Below are 14,932 nucleotides of genomic sequence, written 5' to 3' on the forward strand. Positions count from 1 at the left end.
TCTTAGTTTCCCTGAAACTAAATTTAAAACCAGTCCATTGAGACACAAATCAAATAGAAAACTGAACTTTTCTGGAAACATGAATCTATTTCCACGTGTTTTCAATCAAAAGCATTCTTAATCCCTGTGTACAGAGGAAAGGTAGAGACGCGTGGCATTTTGCCTCATTTTCCTTTTTGTGCTGGATGCTCACTTGCAAGGATTGTGCCTGGATCAGACATGATTACACAACAGGGTGGTGTCAGTATGCCTTCTAATGTCATTTCACTGGGTCACCTCTGTCTTCTTCATTTGTCATTTTCAAATCTCTGCTAATTTTTGGAAATGCATGCTTCACAATCGTGTGATTTGTCTGCTGAACTATTTCTCCCTTGTTTCTTCTCCATAAGATACCAATTCACGCAGAGATATTATTCAAGATCCAAGTCTCCAAATGAATGGACTGCTGAACCTTCCAACTCTCTTTTGTGGTACTATCTCAGAGGATGATGAACATCTTGCTCAAAAGCTAAGCAGTAAACTAGGTAAAAAGCCTCGTGTGCTGTTACACTCTCTCTCCTTGTAAGCTACCTCTCATTTCAACCTTAAGATCAGGTTTCTACCAGACCCATTTAAGATATAAAAAGTTCTAAAATACTGGAAGCAATACGCAGTTTAAGACAACTCAACGGATTTAAAAACTTGTGTCAGCTGTTGAGCACTCATTTGTCCTTTAAGTAGTCGAACAGAGATTTAGTTTAAGTGTTAGTTTTAGTGAGATAGCAGTCAGGACATGAAGATAGGCTGAGGGGCTCGTAGAAATTAAGAGGACACAATGAATGGAGAGGGGAGAAAGATCTTTGAGTAGCTCAGGGGATGGGGAGCATCAGTAGGGATGGGACAGATGAAGTATTGAATAAAACTGGGTGGGGGTTAATGGTGGGTTGACTAAACTGCAGATTTTCATGGAAACATGAGGTAGAAATGCCAAGGGTTTTATACATTTCAATTTGATTATATGATAACGTTGTATTCTGTCTGCTACTTCTTTGTCCAATCACCTAACCTATCCAAATCTTTCTGCAGCCTCCCTGCCTCCTCAATGCTACCTGCCTCTCCACCTATCTTTGTATTGACTGTAAACTTAGCCAGAATGCCCTCAGTTCCTTAATCTAGGTCATTAAAGTATAAAGTGAAAAGTTGTGGTCCCAACACTGACCCCTGTGGAACACCACTGGTCACTGGCTTCCATCCATTCCCTACTCTCTGCTTTCTGCCAGACAGCTAATCTTTTATCCATGCTCGCACCTTATCTCTAACACCACGGGCCCTTATCTTATTCAGCAGCCTCCTGTGCGGCACCAACTTACTTGTTATCTCCTCAAAGAATTCTAACAGATTTGTTAGGCATGACCTCCTCTTGATGAAACCATGCTGAATTTGCCTAATTTTACCATGCACTTCCAAGTACTAAGGAATCTCATCCTTCACAACGGACTCCAAAATATTAGTAACGACTGAGGTCAGGCTAACCAGCATATAATTTCCTGTCTTTTGCCTTCCTCTCTTCTTAAACAAGAGCATTACATTAGCGATTTTTCAGTCCTCTGGAACTTCCCGACTCCAGTAATACATGAAAGATCACCTACTAAAGCCTCCATTCCCTCTTCAGCAATCTCCTTCAGAACTGTGGGATTTAGCCTATCTGGTTTGAGTGATTTATCCACTTTCAGACCTTTCAGTGTTTCCAGCACCTTCTCCTTGGTCATGGCCACCATACTCATCCCTCCCCCATGACTCTTTTGAATTTTTGGGATATTACTCATGTCTTCCACTGAGAAGACTGACACAAAATACCTATTCTGTTCCTCAGCAGTTTCTTTGTTCCCCATTACTACATCTCCAGCATCATTTTCCAGCAGCTCAACGTCTACCTTTGCCTCTCTTTTGCCCTTTATATATCTAAAAAAAACTTTTGCAATCTTTCCTAATATTATTGTCTTGCTTCTTGTCATAGTTAATCTTCACCCTCTTTATTCCTTTCTTCATTGTCCTCTGTTGGTCTTTGTAGGCTTCCCAATCCCCTGGCTTCCCACTGCCCTTCGCCACATTATATGTTTTCTCTTTTGCTTTTATGCAGTCCCTGACTTCCCTGGTCAGCCATGGTTGCCTCATCCTCCCTGTGCCATGCTTCATTTTCCTTGGGATGAATTTTTACTGTATGTCTCAAATTATTCCCAAAAACTACTGCCATTGCTGTTCCAGTCTTTCCTCCTAGGTTCCTCTCTCAGTCAATTCTGGTCAGCTCCTCCCTCATGCTTCTGTCATTGCCTTTGTTCAACTGTAATACCATTACATCTGATTCCACTTTCTCCCCTTCAAATTGCAGAGTAAACTCTATCATATTATGGTCACTGCCTCCTATGGGCTCCTTCACCTTAAGCTCCCTTATCAAGTCTGCCTCATTGCCTCATTGTCAGTTCCTTAGTGGGCTCCACCACAAGCTGCTCCAAAAAGCCACCTCATAGACATTCCACAAATTCCTTTTCTTGCAATCCACTAGTAACCTGTTTTTCAGAGTCCACCTGCATATTGAAATTCCCCACAATCACTGTAACCATGCCTTTCTTGCACGTATTTTCTATCTCTTGGTGTATCTTATGCCCCAAATCCTGACCTCTGTTTGGAGGCTTGTAGATAACTCCAATTTAAAAACCAAAAAAGATTTTTTTTTTTTTTACCTTTTGTGGTTCCTCAACTCTACCCACACAGATTCTACTTCATCTGACCCTACTTTGTTTATTGCTATTGATTTAATTTCACTTTTTAACAAGGCAACCCCACCCCTTCTGCCCATCTGACTGTCTTTTCAATAGGTTTTATATCCTTGGATATTTAGCTCCCAATCTGATCCCCTGCAGCCACATCTCTGTGATGCCCACAACATCATACCTGCCAACCTTGATCTGCACCACAAGCTCATTTACCTAATTTTGTATACTGCGTGCATTCAGATACAACACTTTCAGTCCTGTGTGGACCATCCCTTTTCTCATTGCCATTCATTTATCCAGCGTCGTTGAAGTTTGATTCCTAACCCTTTCCAAACACTCTGTGTTATTTTGTGTGCTGGGGACTTTAATAACTTCTCCTGAGTTCTCCCTTCTTTTCATATTTTTCAATGCAGTTGAATCCACTGCCACAGATGTTAACCTGCTGCTTTGCTTCACATTGGTCATTCTACTTCTTGGAGTTTTACCCTTCCTTTCACCCTGTACTCATCATGTACTTACCACCCTTCACTTAATGTATCTCAGGGCTTTGTGAGGAGCTGACAGGATGCGGTTCCAGTGATTCTGGTATGTACATGTCTCAACTGCAGTTAAGAGGAGCAAATAAAGACTTATGGCACAAAGAAGGCCACTCAGCCAATCACGTTCTAGACAGCCAAAATGAGCCTTTAACATTGGCCTATACAGATCTTTTCCCAGATTTCATCTAAATCTAATGGAATTGTGATCATTCCCACTGAAATACTCTCTTCCTGATATTCCTTCAAACTCTCCAGATTTGTTCCTTAAAACCAAGTCCCGAGTTGTTTCTTTTGTTGGGCTTGTTATATTGTGTTAAAAAGATTTTCTTGAATGAATTTTAAGATTTCTGCATCTTTTTACGTGAAGTTATCTCAGTTAATATTAGGACAGTTGAAGCCCTTTATCTATCCTTATGTTTCTGTCTTTTTTTTAAGAATTAGAATTAGAATAAGAATCCTGACAAAGGATAAGACATACAATTAGAATCCTGACAGTGTGGAAATAGGTACTTCAGCCCAACAAGTCCACACCGACCTTCTGAAGAGTAACTCACCCAGACCCATCCCCCTACCCTATATATACCCCCCAACTTATACTGCCATGAACACCATGGGCAAATTAGCATGGCCAACTCACCTAACATGTTTGGATTGTGGGAGGAAACGAGAGCACCCAGAGGAAACCCACACAGAGACAGGAAGAACATGCAAACCCCACACAGTTGATTACCCAAGGCTGGAATCGAACCCGGGCTGGAATCAAACCCGGGTCCCTGGTGCTGTGAGGCAGCAGTGGTAACCACTGAGCCACTGTGCTGCCCCTGTTTTCAGGAGGTTAGGAACATAGGAATAGGAGTAGGCCATTTGCCCCTCAAGCCTCTTGCATCATTCAATGAGATTGTGGCTGATATGTGACCAAACTCCATATATCTGCCTTTGGCCCATATCCCTTAATAACTTTACTTAACAAAATTTATCTTGCATTAGAAATTAACAACTGATTCAGCATCCACCAAAGCTCTAGAAGAGTTGCCAAATATCTACCAACCTATGTGTGTAGAAGTGCTTCCTAATATCTGTCCTGAATGGTCTGACACTAATTCTCAGACAATATCCCCTAGTTGTAGAATCCCCAACCATTGGAAATAGTTTACCTTTATTTATCCTGTTTTTCCTGATAATATATTGAAGACTTTGGTCAGATCACCCCTAAGTTCTCGAGAAAACAGACCTAATTTGTGTAAACTCTCATCACAACTTAACCCATCATTTTTGTCAACCTATGCTACACTCCCTCCAAGGCTAATATATTCTTCTTAAGGTGTGGTGCCCCGATCTGCTCACGGTATTTCAAGTGGGGTCTAACCGGGGGGGGGGGGGGGGGGGTAACGAGGGGCAGGTTTGTATAATTGTAGCATAATGTCTGCATGCTTGTACTCCACTCTTCTAGATATAAAGGCTAGCATTCCATTAGTTTTCTTGATTATTTCCTGCACCTGTTTATGACATATTAAAAAATCTATGCACCTGAACCCCCAAGTTCATACCATCTAGAAAGATCCCCAATGAATAACCTCACATTTGCCTACATTGAGTTCCATCTGGCACAGTTTTGCTAATTCACTTAGCCTATCAATTTCCTTTTGTAATTTTATGCCATCATGTACACTGTCTATCTTCACATTTTGGTTATCTTCACATTTATTCTTCTATCTCCATGACTATTTGTGTGTCAATAAGTTACACTCAGCAATTTGAGTGGCCTACTTTTGTTCCTCAGTTTAATTGGCATGGCCATATGGCACTGTGCTAAGATTTGAGCACTCCATCACAGCAGAACAGTAAACTTTGGGGTGATGTGGGACAGAAAAAGAAATTCATGTTATTTGTTTCATTGCCAAGTAGCTGCTCACACATTCCATGGATGAAAATATTTGCTGGCTTACCCTGCTAGCATAGTGTAGAGTAGAATCCCCAAGCTCCACATGTCACAAGCTGCATCGTATCCTTGCCTCTTGAGCACCTACAACAGAAATGTGACAAAGGTATTACTCAGCTTCAGGCTCTACAATGGCTTAGACATGAAGTCTATTTTACCATTAAGTTGGTCAAATTGTTGGGAAAACCATAATAAGGGCAGCATGGTGGCTCAGTATTTGGCAGTACTGCCTCACAGTGCCAGAGACTTGGGTTGGATTCCAGCCTTGAGACACTGTCTGTGTGGAGTCTACATGTTCTCCCTATATCTGTGTGGGTTTTTGGCAGTTTGGTTTCCTCACACAAGATGTCCAGGTTAAGTGGATTAACCTTGTTAAATTATCTGTGGTGTCTTACTTGGTGTGCATACTTGGTGGATTAGCCATGGGAAAATTTGGGGATAGGATAGGGGGCTGGGTTTAGATGGGCTGCTCTTTGGAGGGTCGATACAGTATCAATGGGCCATATGGCCTCTTTTTGCACTATAGGGAATCTATGATTTGTCATCAGTAGGCATTAAAGAAATTTTCCCTTCCCTCACCCCTTGCTCACATGACAGGTAGGAGAGGACTGGATGGAGAGGAAGGAGACTAAAACTATCAAATATTTGTAATGCCAATCCCAGTTGCTAAAGCTGTGTCAACTTACAATTTAATGTGACACGTTTTGGTATAAAGTTAAAAATGACACAACAGGTATAGTCCAACAGGTTTTTTGGAAGTGCTAGCTTTTGGAGTACAGCTCCTTCATCCAGTAGCTGTGGAGCAGGATCATAAGACACAGAATTTATCGCAAAATATCATGCATGCAACTGATACCATATATTGAACAAATGTAGATTTCTGTTAAGTCTTTCATCTTTTAGAATTGATTGCAGGTTTCGGTTCATTGATATGTAAATCCCACAACTTCTTTGCTCACAAATACTGTGAAGTATTTATAATGGAGAACTCTAATAGTCCATTAAACATGAAAACATCACTGAACTCTCAGCATTTCTTGGAGGAACATACAGCTACCCACCCCTCTCTACCCTACCAGAATCACATCTCCCTGCTCCTACCAACCCTATTCTTACCAACCCTGCACAAAATACTGAGTTTATATATTCATGTTCATTTTATGGAAAGGCTTTTTAATTAACAGTTTGTGAGAAATTTATGATAATATCTTTTGATCTCTGACAGAATGGCACAGTGGCTGAGTGGTTAGCACTGCTGCCTCACAGCACTAAGGACCCAGGTTCAATTCCACCAATTTGTACATTCTCCTGTGACTGTGTTGGTTTCCTCTGGGTGCTTTGATTTCCTCCCACAGTGCAAAGATGTTTAGGTGGATTGGTCATATTAAATTGCCCACAGTATTGAGGGATGTGCAGGTTAGGTGGATTGGCCATGGGAAATGCAGGGTTACAGGGTGGGTGGATCTGGATGGGATGCTTTTTGAATGTTTGGTGCGGACTTGATGGATCAAATGGCCTGCTTCCACACAAGGATTCGATGACTACCATTTCAAGCCCTATTGTATCATGCATCATATTTGTCTTGAAATCTCTTAAGAGGTGATTAGTAATGCAGAGGACTTAAGTAAAGTGTCTAAATGAATGATTTTAAACAGAATAATACAATGCTCCCCGATGACACAGTTGGCAACTGCACTGTATGGTACTGAGCTTGATCACATAGGAATTATCCAGTCACCCTGTGCTCATATCCGTTTTGAGACAACAGAAGGTATTATTTATGAAAATAGTTGGTGAACCTTGCTACAAATTTGAAGTAGCTTTTAGATGTCCTTCTCTGGTATAGCATCAGCAGTCTTTCCTGTAAACAAACACATATCCCTGATGATAAAGGTAATTCCTGTTACCTATTATTCATCCACGATGGCAAAACCTAAGCCTGCATAACAATGAGGCAACTTTCATATGAACAGAATGTGTTGATTTCCCTTTTGCAATCTTCTGAAAGGTAGATTGCAATTTGATCCAAATTGTTGAACTGTTTATGTTTCAGTTAAATAAATGAGGAATTATGCTTCACTAACCATGTAAGTGTGCTGAAGTATATGTATTTTGCTGAAAGTCTTTTTTTCTCTGAAACCTTGGGCATTGTGAATGCTCTTTGGAAGCAGTAAAATAAGGTGACGCATTCCTTGTTGTTAGTAACCTTTGTGAATTCCCATTTCAGTGACTTTATTCTTTATTGTAAAATATACTTTATTTATAAATTATCTATAAGTAAATACAATAGATCCCAAACAGTTCACTCCAGACTTTACAGAAAATAGAGAGGAATTTTGAAATTCCTCATTGGAGCTTCAATCTAGTTGCAACAAAAAGGCATTTTCTAAACATGAAAGGAAACTATTAACATTCCCATGAAGGTTACAAAGGTATTTTGAGTAAACTCATCGATATACCTTTATTCTAAAAGTACAGCAGATGCCTGAAACAACTGACTTTATTTCATTAGCTTTAAATAGTAACATACGACATGTATCTAAATGCTTTCCAAAGAAAATGCTTCAAAATCCCAAAATACAATGCAGTGAATATAGATTGGCACCTTTGTGTTTAAAATATCTAAAAGGCAATTATTTTTGTTTTTCAATCATGCTATGGATTATCTATTTTTGTAAGCATAAAAATGTTGCAAACTAGACTCATTATCCTGGGTACTTGCCCAAAAGTGCAAGGAGCTAACTCCCACAGATTAATAAGTAATGTGTTCCAGACAGAAAAAAAACTGATGGTGCTGTTTATGCAAATAATACCTTAGTAGGATTAAAAACATTATTATTGTTCTGATCAATCCACTTCAATACATCAATATATTCAAGAATATATTGGAAATATTAACACCACCTGACAAAATGGCATTGGAAACAAGCATCAGTTTACAATATTGATGAATTCTGTTAAGCACTTCAGCAAAACACCATAAGGAATTGTAAAGCTTCTTACCTCAGGTGCAACAAAGTTGGCAGTATAACATGGAGTCATTAGAAGGCCATTCTCAGCTCGGAGTTGCTTGGCAAAACCAAAGTCACAAATTCTAATTGATTCTGGATTTCCTGATTCATCCACATACAAAATGTTACTCGGCTTCAGATCTCGATGAACAACCTACAGGAATTAGAAAGCAGCACTGAATCATCAACTATAAATCACAAATGATCCATCTGCACCCGGTGAGTTTGTGATGACTGCTGCCAGTGAGTTTCTTGTTTGCTGGGATTGCTGGATTCTCCAATGATGTTTAATGCTGGGTATTCCAGTGCAGAGTCTGCGGCCAATAATTTATACCTTCAGTGGGCAATAATCCAGCAGTATAGGTTGTCTGCCTCATATGGAAACTTCCCAGGCAGTGAAAATGACAATTACTCTCTCCATGCTATCATCAAGCTCTTTCAAGAGAAGTGATCTATCACTATTTGTTTAAAATAATGTACAGAAGAATTTTCTATCAATTCATTAACCAGAAAATAACACACTGAAGAAATTCAGTTGCAAAGGAAATTCTACCCACATACTTATTATGGTACTTATCAGGATAAAGGATGTCAATTCCAGAGAGCCAAATACTTTTCATTTTTAGCACCACGTATCAGCATCAAGTAGGCCCAGGTCAAGTACTGCAGAGTATGAGTAAGATAACAGAATGAATTAGACATAGAATGATTTCTCGCCTGGCTTACTCCTCAACTAACACTGAAGTAACACTGATATAGCACTGTGAAATTTTCAGTATTCACCATAGTGCATTCCTGACTACTTCTGGCTGAATGTGGATTGAAATTGCCCATATTCATTTCAGACAGGAGCTTTGCAGGCATCTGGAGAGCACAGAATGAATGGAAAGATGCTTAACAGTTTCTAAACTAAGCCAAGGGAGAAAAAAAATCTTTCATTTATATAACACCCTTCACAATTTTAGGATATCACAAATCACTTTGTAGTGAATGTAGTCACTGCTGTAATTGAGGAAAGTCAACAATGAATTTTACACTCAGCAAATTCCCAAAGACTCTATGGTAATGACCAGACATGGCAGATGAGAGTTAAATGACAGAATGGTACTCCATTGTGCTGAAATGCCAGTTTAGATTTTGTGTTCAACTCTCTGGAATGAAACTTAATTTCATACCATATGGCTCACAGGCAAGTGCTGACACTGAGCTACAGGAGAGAGCATAAACCCATAACATCTGGTTGCTTGAAATATGTTGCATGTTGAAAGGAACTTTAATGGCCATGGGGTTTTTAACAGGACCCAATGGCTTCAGTTAATTTCTCAAATGCCTGCAGCAGGATGAGAGCAAGAGAATTTTAATCACCAAACTTTCATTAGCATTCTGAGCAGGAAGCCTTGGGAAAACACATATGGCACCTACTGGCTACGGGTTAAGGGATCAGAAGTGGCTCCAGGGACTGTTGAACTGGAAAGCGATGGTACAGGAAGGCCAGGAGGAATCTGGGCAAGAGGCAGTTTAAACAATCCACAGTCCTCTCTTCAAAAAGACAGCAAGATCATGTAGGAGGGCCTCTACAGTTTCCTGGTTTCCTTCATGTTAGCCTAAACCTGACAAGAAAAAGGAGGGCCTCAGGGCAAAGTTAACATCCCTATTAGGGCTTGGTTACTTAATTGGACCTCAATTCATTTATGTGGATTAAGATTATGTTGGCTATTGTCACATAGATATACAACATGTAAACAGACTCTTCTGTCCAACTCATGCTGACCAGATATCCTAAATTAATCTAGTTCCACTTGCCAGCATTTAGCCCATATCCCTCTAAACCCTTCCTTTTCATGTACCCATCCAGATGCCTTTTAAATTCCATACACACACCACCCTCTGCATGAAAATCTTTCTCCTCTAACCTTAAACCCATGCCCTCTAGTTTTGGACTTTGCTACCCTGGAGAAAAGACCTCGGCTATTCACCCTATCTATGCGTATCATGATTTTATGAACCTCTGTAAGTTCACCCCTCAGCCTCCAACATTCCAGGGAAAATAACCCCAAACTATTCAGCCTCTCTCTATAGCACAAATCATCCAAACCTGGCAACATCCTTGTAAATCTTTGCTGAACTCTTTCAAGTTTCACAACATCTTTCCTATAGCAGGGGGACCAGAACTGAATGCAGTATTCCAAAAGTGACCTAACCAATTTCCTGTACAGCCTCAATATGACCTCACAACACCTATACTTAATGTCCTAATCAATAAAGGAAAGCATACCAAATTTCTTCTTCACTATCCTGTCTACCTGAGACTCCACTTTCAAGGATCTATGAACCTGCTCTCCAAAGTCTCTTTGTTCAGTAACACTCCCCAGGACCTTACCACTAAGTGTATAATCCCTACCCTGATTTGCCTTTCCAAAATGCAACACTTCACATTTATCAAAATTAAACACTAACTGCCACTCCTCGGCCCATCAGATCAAGGTCCTGTTGTTCTCTGAGATAATCTTCTTGGTTGTCCACTATACCAACAATTTTGGTATCATCTGTAAACTTATTAACCATTACTCCAATGTTCACATCCAAGTAATTTATATAAATGTCAAAAAGCAGCGGACCCAGCACCAATCCTTGTGGCACACTGCTGGTCACAGGCCACCAGTCTGAAAAGCAAACTCCACCACCACCCTTTATCTTCTACCTTCAAGCCAGTTCTGTAACCAAATGACTAGTTTTCCCTGTATTCCATGTGATCTAACTTTGCTAATCTGGAGAAAGTGAGGACTGCAGATGCTGGAGATCAGAGTTGAGAATGTGGTGCTGGAAAAGCACAGCAGGTCAGGCAGCATCTGAGGAGCAGGAGAATCGACGTTTCTGGGACCCTGTTGAACATCTTAGTGAAGTCCATATAAATCACATACATAATTCTGAAGTCATCAATCCTCTTTGTTACTTTTTCAAAAGTCTCAATTAAGTTAGTGAGACACAATTTCCCATGCACAAAGCCATGTTGACTATTCATAATCAGTCCTTGCCTTTCCAAACACATGTATATCCAGTCTATCAGAATTCCCTTCATCAACTTGCCCACCACCAATGTCAGGCTTGCTGGTCTAGACTTCCCTGGCTTTTCCAAACCATCTGTCTTAAATAGTGGCACCACATTAGCCAACCTCCAAGGTCCGGCAACTCACCTGCCGCTATTGATAATACAAATATCTCAGCCAGAGGCCCAGCAATCATTCCCCCAGCATCCCACAAACTTCTACAGAGACCTGATCAGGTATTGGAGATTTATCCATCTTTATACATTTTAAGATGTCTAGTACCTCTTCCTCTGTAATATGGACATTTTTCAAGTTGCTGTTATTTATTTCCCCAAGATGTCTAGCTTCCACCTCCTTCTCTACAGTAAATACAAATGTAAAATACTCATTTAGTATATCCTCCATATCCTGCAGTCCATGCATAGGCTGCCTTGCTGATCTTTAAAAGGCCCTATTCTCTCCCTAGTTACCCTTTTGTCCTCAATGTATTTGTTGAATCCTTCCAGATTTTTCTTAATCCTATTTGCCAAAGTTATCTCATGCCCTTTTTTGTCCTCCTGATTTCCCTCAAGTATACTTCTACTCTTCCATGGATTCACTTAAATTGTCTCTACCTGACACACGCTTCCTTCTTTTTCTTGACCAGAACCTCAAGTTCTCTAGTCATTCAGCATTCCCTACATTTGCTCTGCCTTGCCCTTCATCGTAACAGGAACATAATGTCTCTGGACTTTTGTTATTTCATTTTTGAAGGCCTCTCATTTTCCAGTCATCCCTTTGCCTGCAAATATCCACCCCCACACAACCTTTGAAAGTTCTTGCCTAATGTTGTCAAAATTGTCCTTCCTCCAATTTAGAACATTAACTTTTAGATCTGGACTATCCTTTTCCATCATTATTTTGAAATAAATAGAATTTTTATCACTGGCCCTAGAGTGCTCCCCCACTGCCACATCCGTCACCTATTATCTCCCAAGAATAGATACATCCACATACTGAATCAGAAAATGTTCTTGCACACACTTAACAAATTCCTCTCCATCTAAACCCTAAACGCAATGGCAGTCCCAGTCTATGTTTGGAAAGTTAAAATCCCCTATCATTACCATCCTATTATTTTTATAGGTAACTGAGATCTCCTTATAAATTTGCTTCTCAATTTCCCAATGACTATTTGGATGTCTACAGTACAATCCCAATAAGGTGATCATCCCTTTCTTATTTCTCAGTACCATTTAAATAACTTCCCTGTCCCTGGACATACTCCCAGGAATATCCTCCCTCAGTACAGCTGTAATGTTATCTCTCAACAAAAACATCACTCCACCTCCTTTCTTGCCCCCCTTTCTATCCTTCCTGCAGCATCTGGGACATTAAGGTGTCAGTCCTGTCCATTCCCAAGCCACATCTTTGTAATAGCCATGATATCCCAGCCCCATGTCCCCAACCATTCCTGAATTCATCTGCCATACCTGTTAGGCCTCTTGCACTGAAATAAATGCAGTTTAGTTTATCAGTTCTACCTTGTTCACTGCTTTGTTCCTGCCTGACTTGACTGTTTGACTTGCTCCTTTTCCCAACTGCACCAGCCTCAGACTGATCTCTTTTCTCACTATCTCCCTGGGTCTCCCCAATCCCCCTTACTAATTTAAATCCTATCGAGCAGCTCTAGCAAACTTCTCCACGAGTATACAGTCGCTTCTACTATAACACGCGTTTCTCCAATGTGAATTGGCGTTAACGCAATTGAAGAATTTAGACTATTATTTATAGAAGGCAAACTTTCCTTATCTCTATTGGCTGTAATATGATTCCAGCGCCATTGGTTTAAAGGACGCATCTATTGTGTATTTTTTAAATAATGCGACACTGCATGATAATGGAACTATCGTGTTAAATCAGAACTGATTGTATTAATCAACTTCTGATTCTGGTGCAATCCACTCTTCTAGCCAGGAGTGATTCCAATGATCCAAAAATGTAATCCTTCTCTCCTGCACCAGTTCCTCAGCCACGCATTCATCTGCTATATCCTCTTATTGCTACTCTCACTAGCTTGTGGCACCCGGAGTAACCCAGATATTACTACCCTCCAGGACCTATGTTTTAAATTCCTGCCTAATTTCCTACGCTCTGTCCTCAGAACCTTGTCCTTTTCTTATGTTGTTAGTTCCAATGTGTACAACAACTGGTTGCTGGTCCTTCTCCCCTTTGAGAATATTCTGCACCTCTCCGAAATATCCTTGATCCTGGCACCAGAGAGGCAACACATCATTCTGATATCTCAAACTGTAGGATTCAAGGGTTGTTCTGGAGCACGTGTATATGGAGCTAGATTATGACATTGTCAGGCAGATGGGAATGAGAGGGCACTGGTTCTGATCTTATCTAGTAGTTCTGTAAATGTAAATGTACACTTAGAAGGATCTCTACCTCTCCCTCTAATGAGCTCTCTTACTATGCTAGATCTTCCAAGGCAATTCAAAACGAGCAATAATTTGTGAGCAGCAGCAAATCCAACAAAAACAAATGCTGGCAAGAAGTGACTAATCAGACCCAGAATAGCCTCATAAAATAGTTGGAAAAGGCCTAAATATCCAGCAGCAGAAGCAGAGAGCAATGGGCGAAGGACTTCGAGACCAAGTAAGTAATCAGGGTAGAGGTGGGTAATCATGAAGGCAAAAGTGAGGACTGTAGATGCTGGAGAAAGTGGTGCTGGAAAAGCACAGCAGGTCAGACAGCATCCGAGTAGGAGTAGGAGAAGGGCAAAAGTCCTTTATCAGTAATGAGGCTGCGAATCGAAGGGGTGGTGAGATAATCATGAAGGCAGCCAAGTATTTAGCACAGAGAGCAGTGTGAGAAATGGGAAGCTTGGCTCATGGTGAGCAGTGGACTCCATTCTAGCTTTCCAAGTCATGTTCCACAAAGTACAGGCCTCAAACAGCCAGGCAACGAAAACTGGACAAAGTGCTTTTCATGATATCGGGATGCTTTGGGCCCAGCAAATAGAAATAACAAGAATCAAATCATTACTTTTTTGTATATTGTTGATAGTACTGCAGATGATATTCTGTGAATGGGGAGACATCCTCTTATGAGGATATCATTGAAGCCTTTGTGTATTTTAGATTTCATCAAAACATTAAATTCCATCTCCCATTACAAAGACAGGGTGAAAGAATCAGTTTATTTATAAATGATCTCCAGTTGACAATTGGAGCAATAAAAGGATGATTTTATAAGATGATTTAATAATATTCATCTATGCTTTGGAAGAAGTTCTGCATGACTTTCTACAACCTATTCCTGAAGAAGGGCCTGTGCCCGAAACGTCGAATCTCCTGTTCCCTGGATGCTGCCTGACCTGCTGTGCTGTTCCAGCAATAAAGTTTCAACTTTCTACAACTTATAAACATCACAAAAAGGGCAAAGGCAAATTAGAAAGAAAACTAGTATATCAGTACTCTAGTATATCAGGTGTACCCGAGAACTCTGTGGGAAGCTAGAGAAGTGATTGCTGGGCCTCTTGCTTTGATATTTATATCATCAATAGTCACAGGTGAAGTGCCAGAAGACTGGAGGTTGGCAAACGTGGTGCCACTGTTTAAGAAGGGTGGTAAGGACAAGCCAGGGAACTATAGAC

General features: G+C 40.4%; 1 protein-coding gene across 9 annotated transcripts in view; it reads right to left on the reverse strand.

The window, feature by feature from the left end:
* The window catches only part of rps6ka2 (ribosomal protein S6 kinase, polypeptide 2), a 426,863-nt gene that overhangs the window by 10,233 nt on the left and 401,698 nt on the right, over positions 1-14,932 (reverse strand). For all 9 annotated transcript variants that reach the window (XM_043696117.1, XM_043696115.1, XM_043696114.1 and 6 more), the window contains 2 exons: positions 8,235-8,396; positions 5,239-5,315 (listed from right to left, as the gene is read on the reverse strand). In XM_043696117.1, coding sequence (XP_043552052.1) covers positions 5,239-5,315; positions 8,235-8,396 — 239 coding nt within the window. The remainder of the gene's footprint in view (positions 1-5,238; positions 5,316-8,234; positions 8,397-14,932) is intronic.

Source organism: Chiloscyllium plagiosum, chromosome 9, assembly GCF_004010195.1.
Source record: "Chiloscyllium plagiosum isolate BGI_BamShark_2017 chromosome 9, ASM401019v2, whole genome shotgun sequence".
NCBI lineage: Eukaryota > Metazoa > Chordata > Chondrichthyes > Orectolobiformes > Hemiscylliidae > Chiloscyllium > Chiloscyllium plagiosum.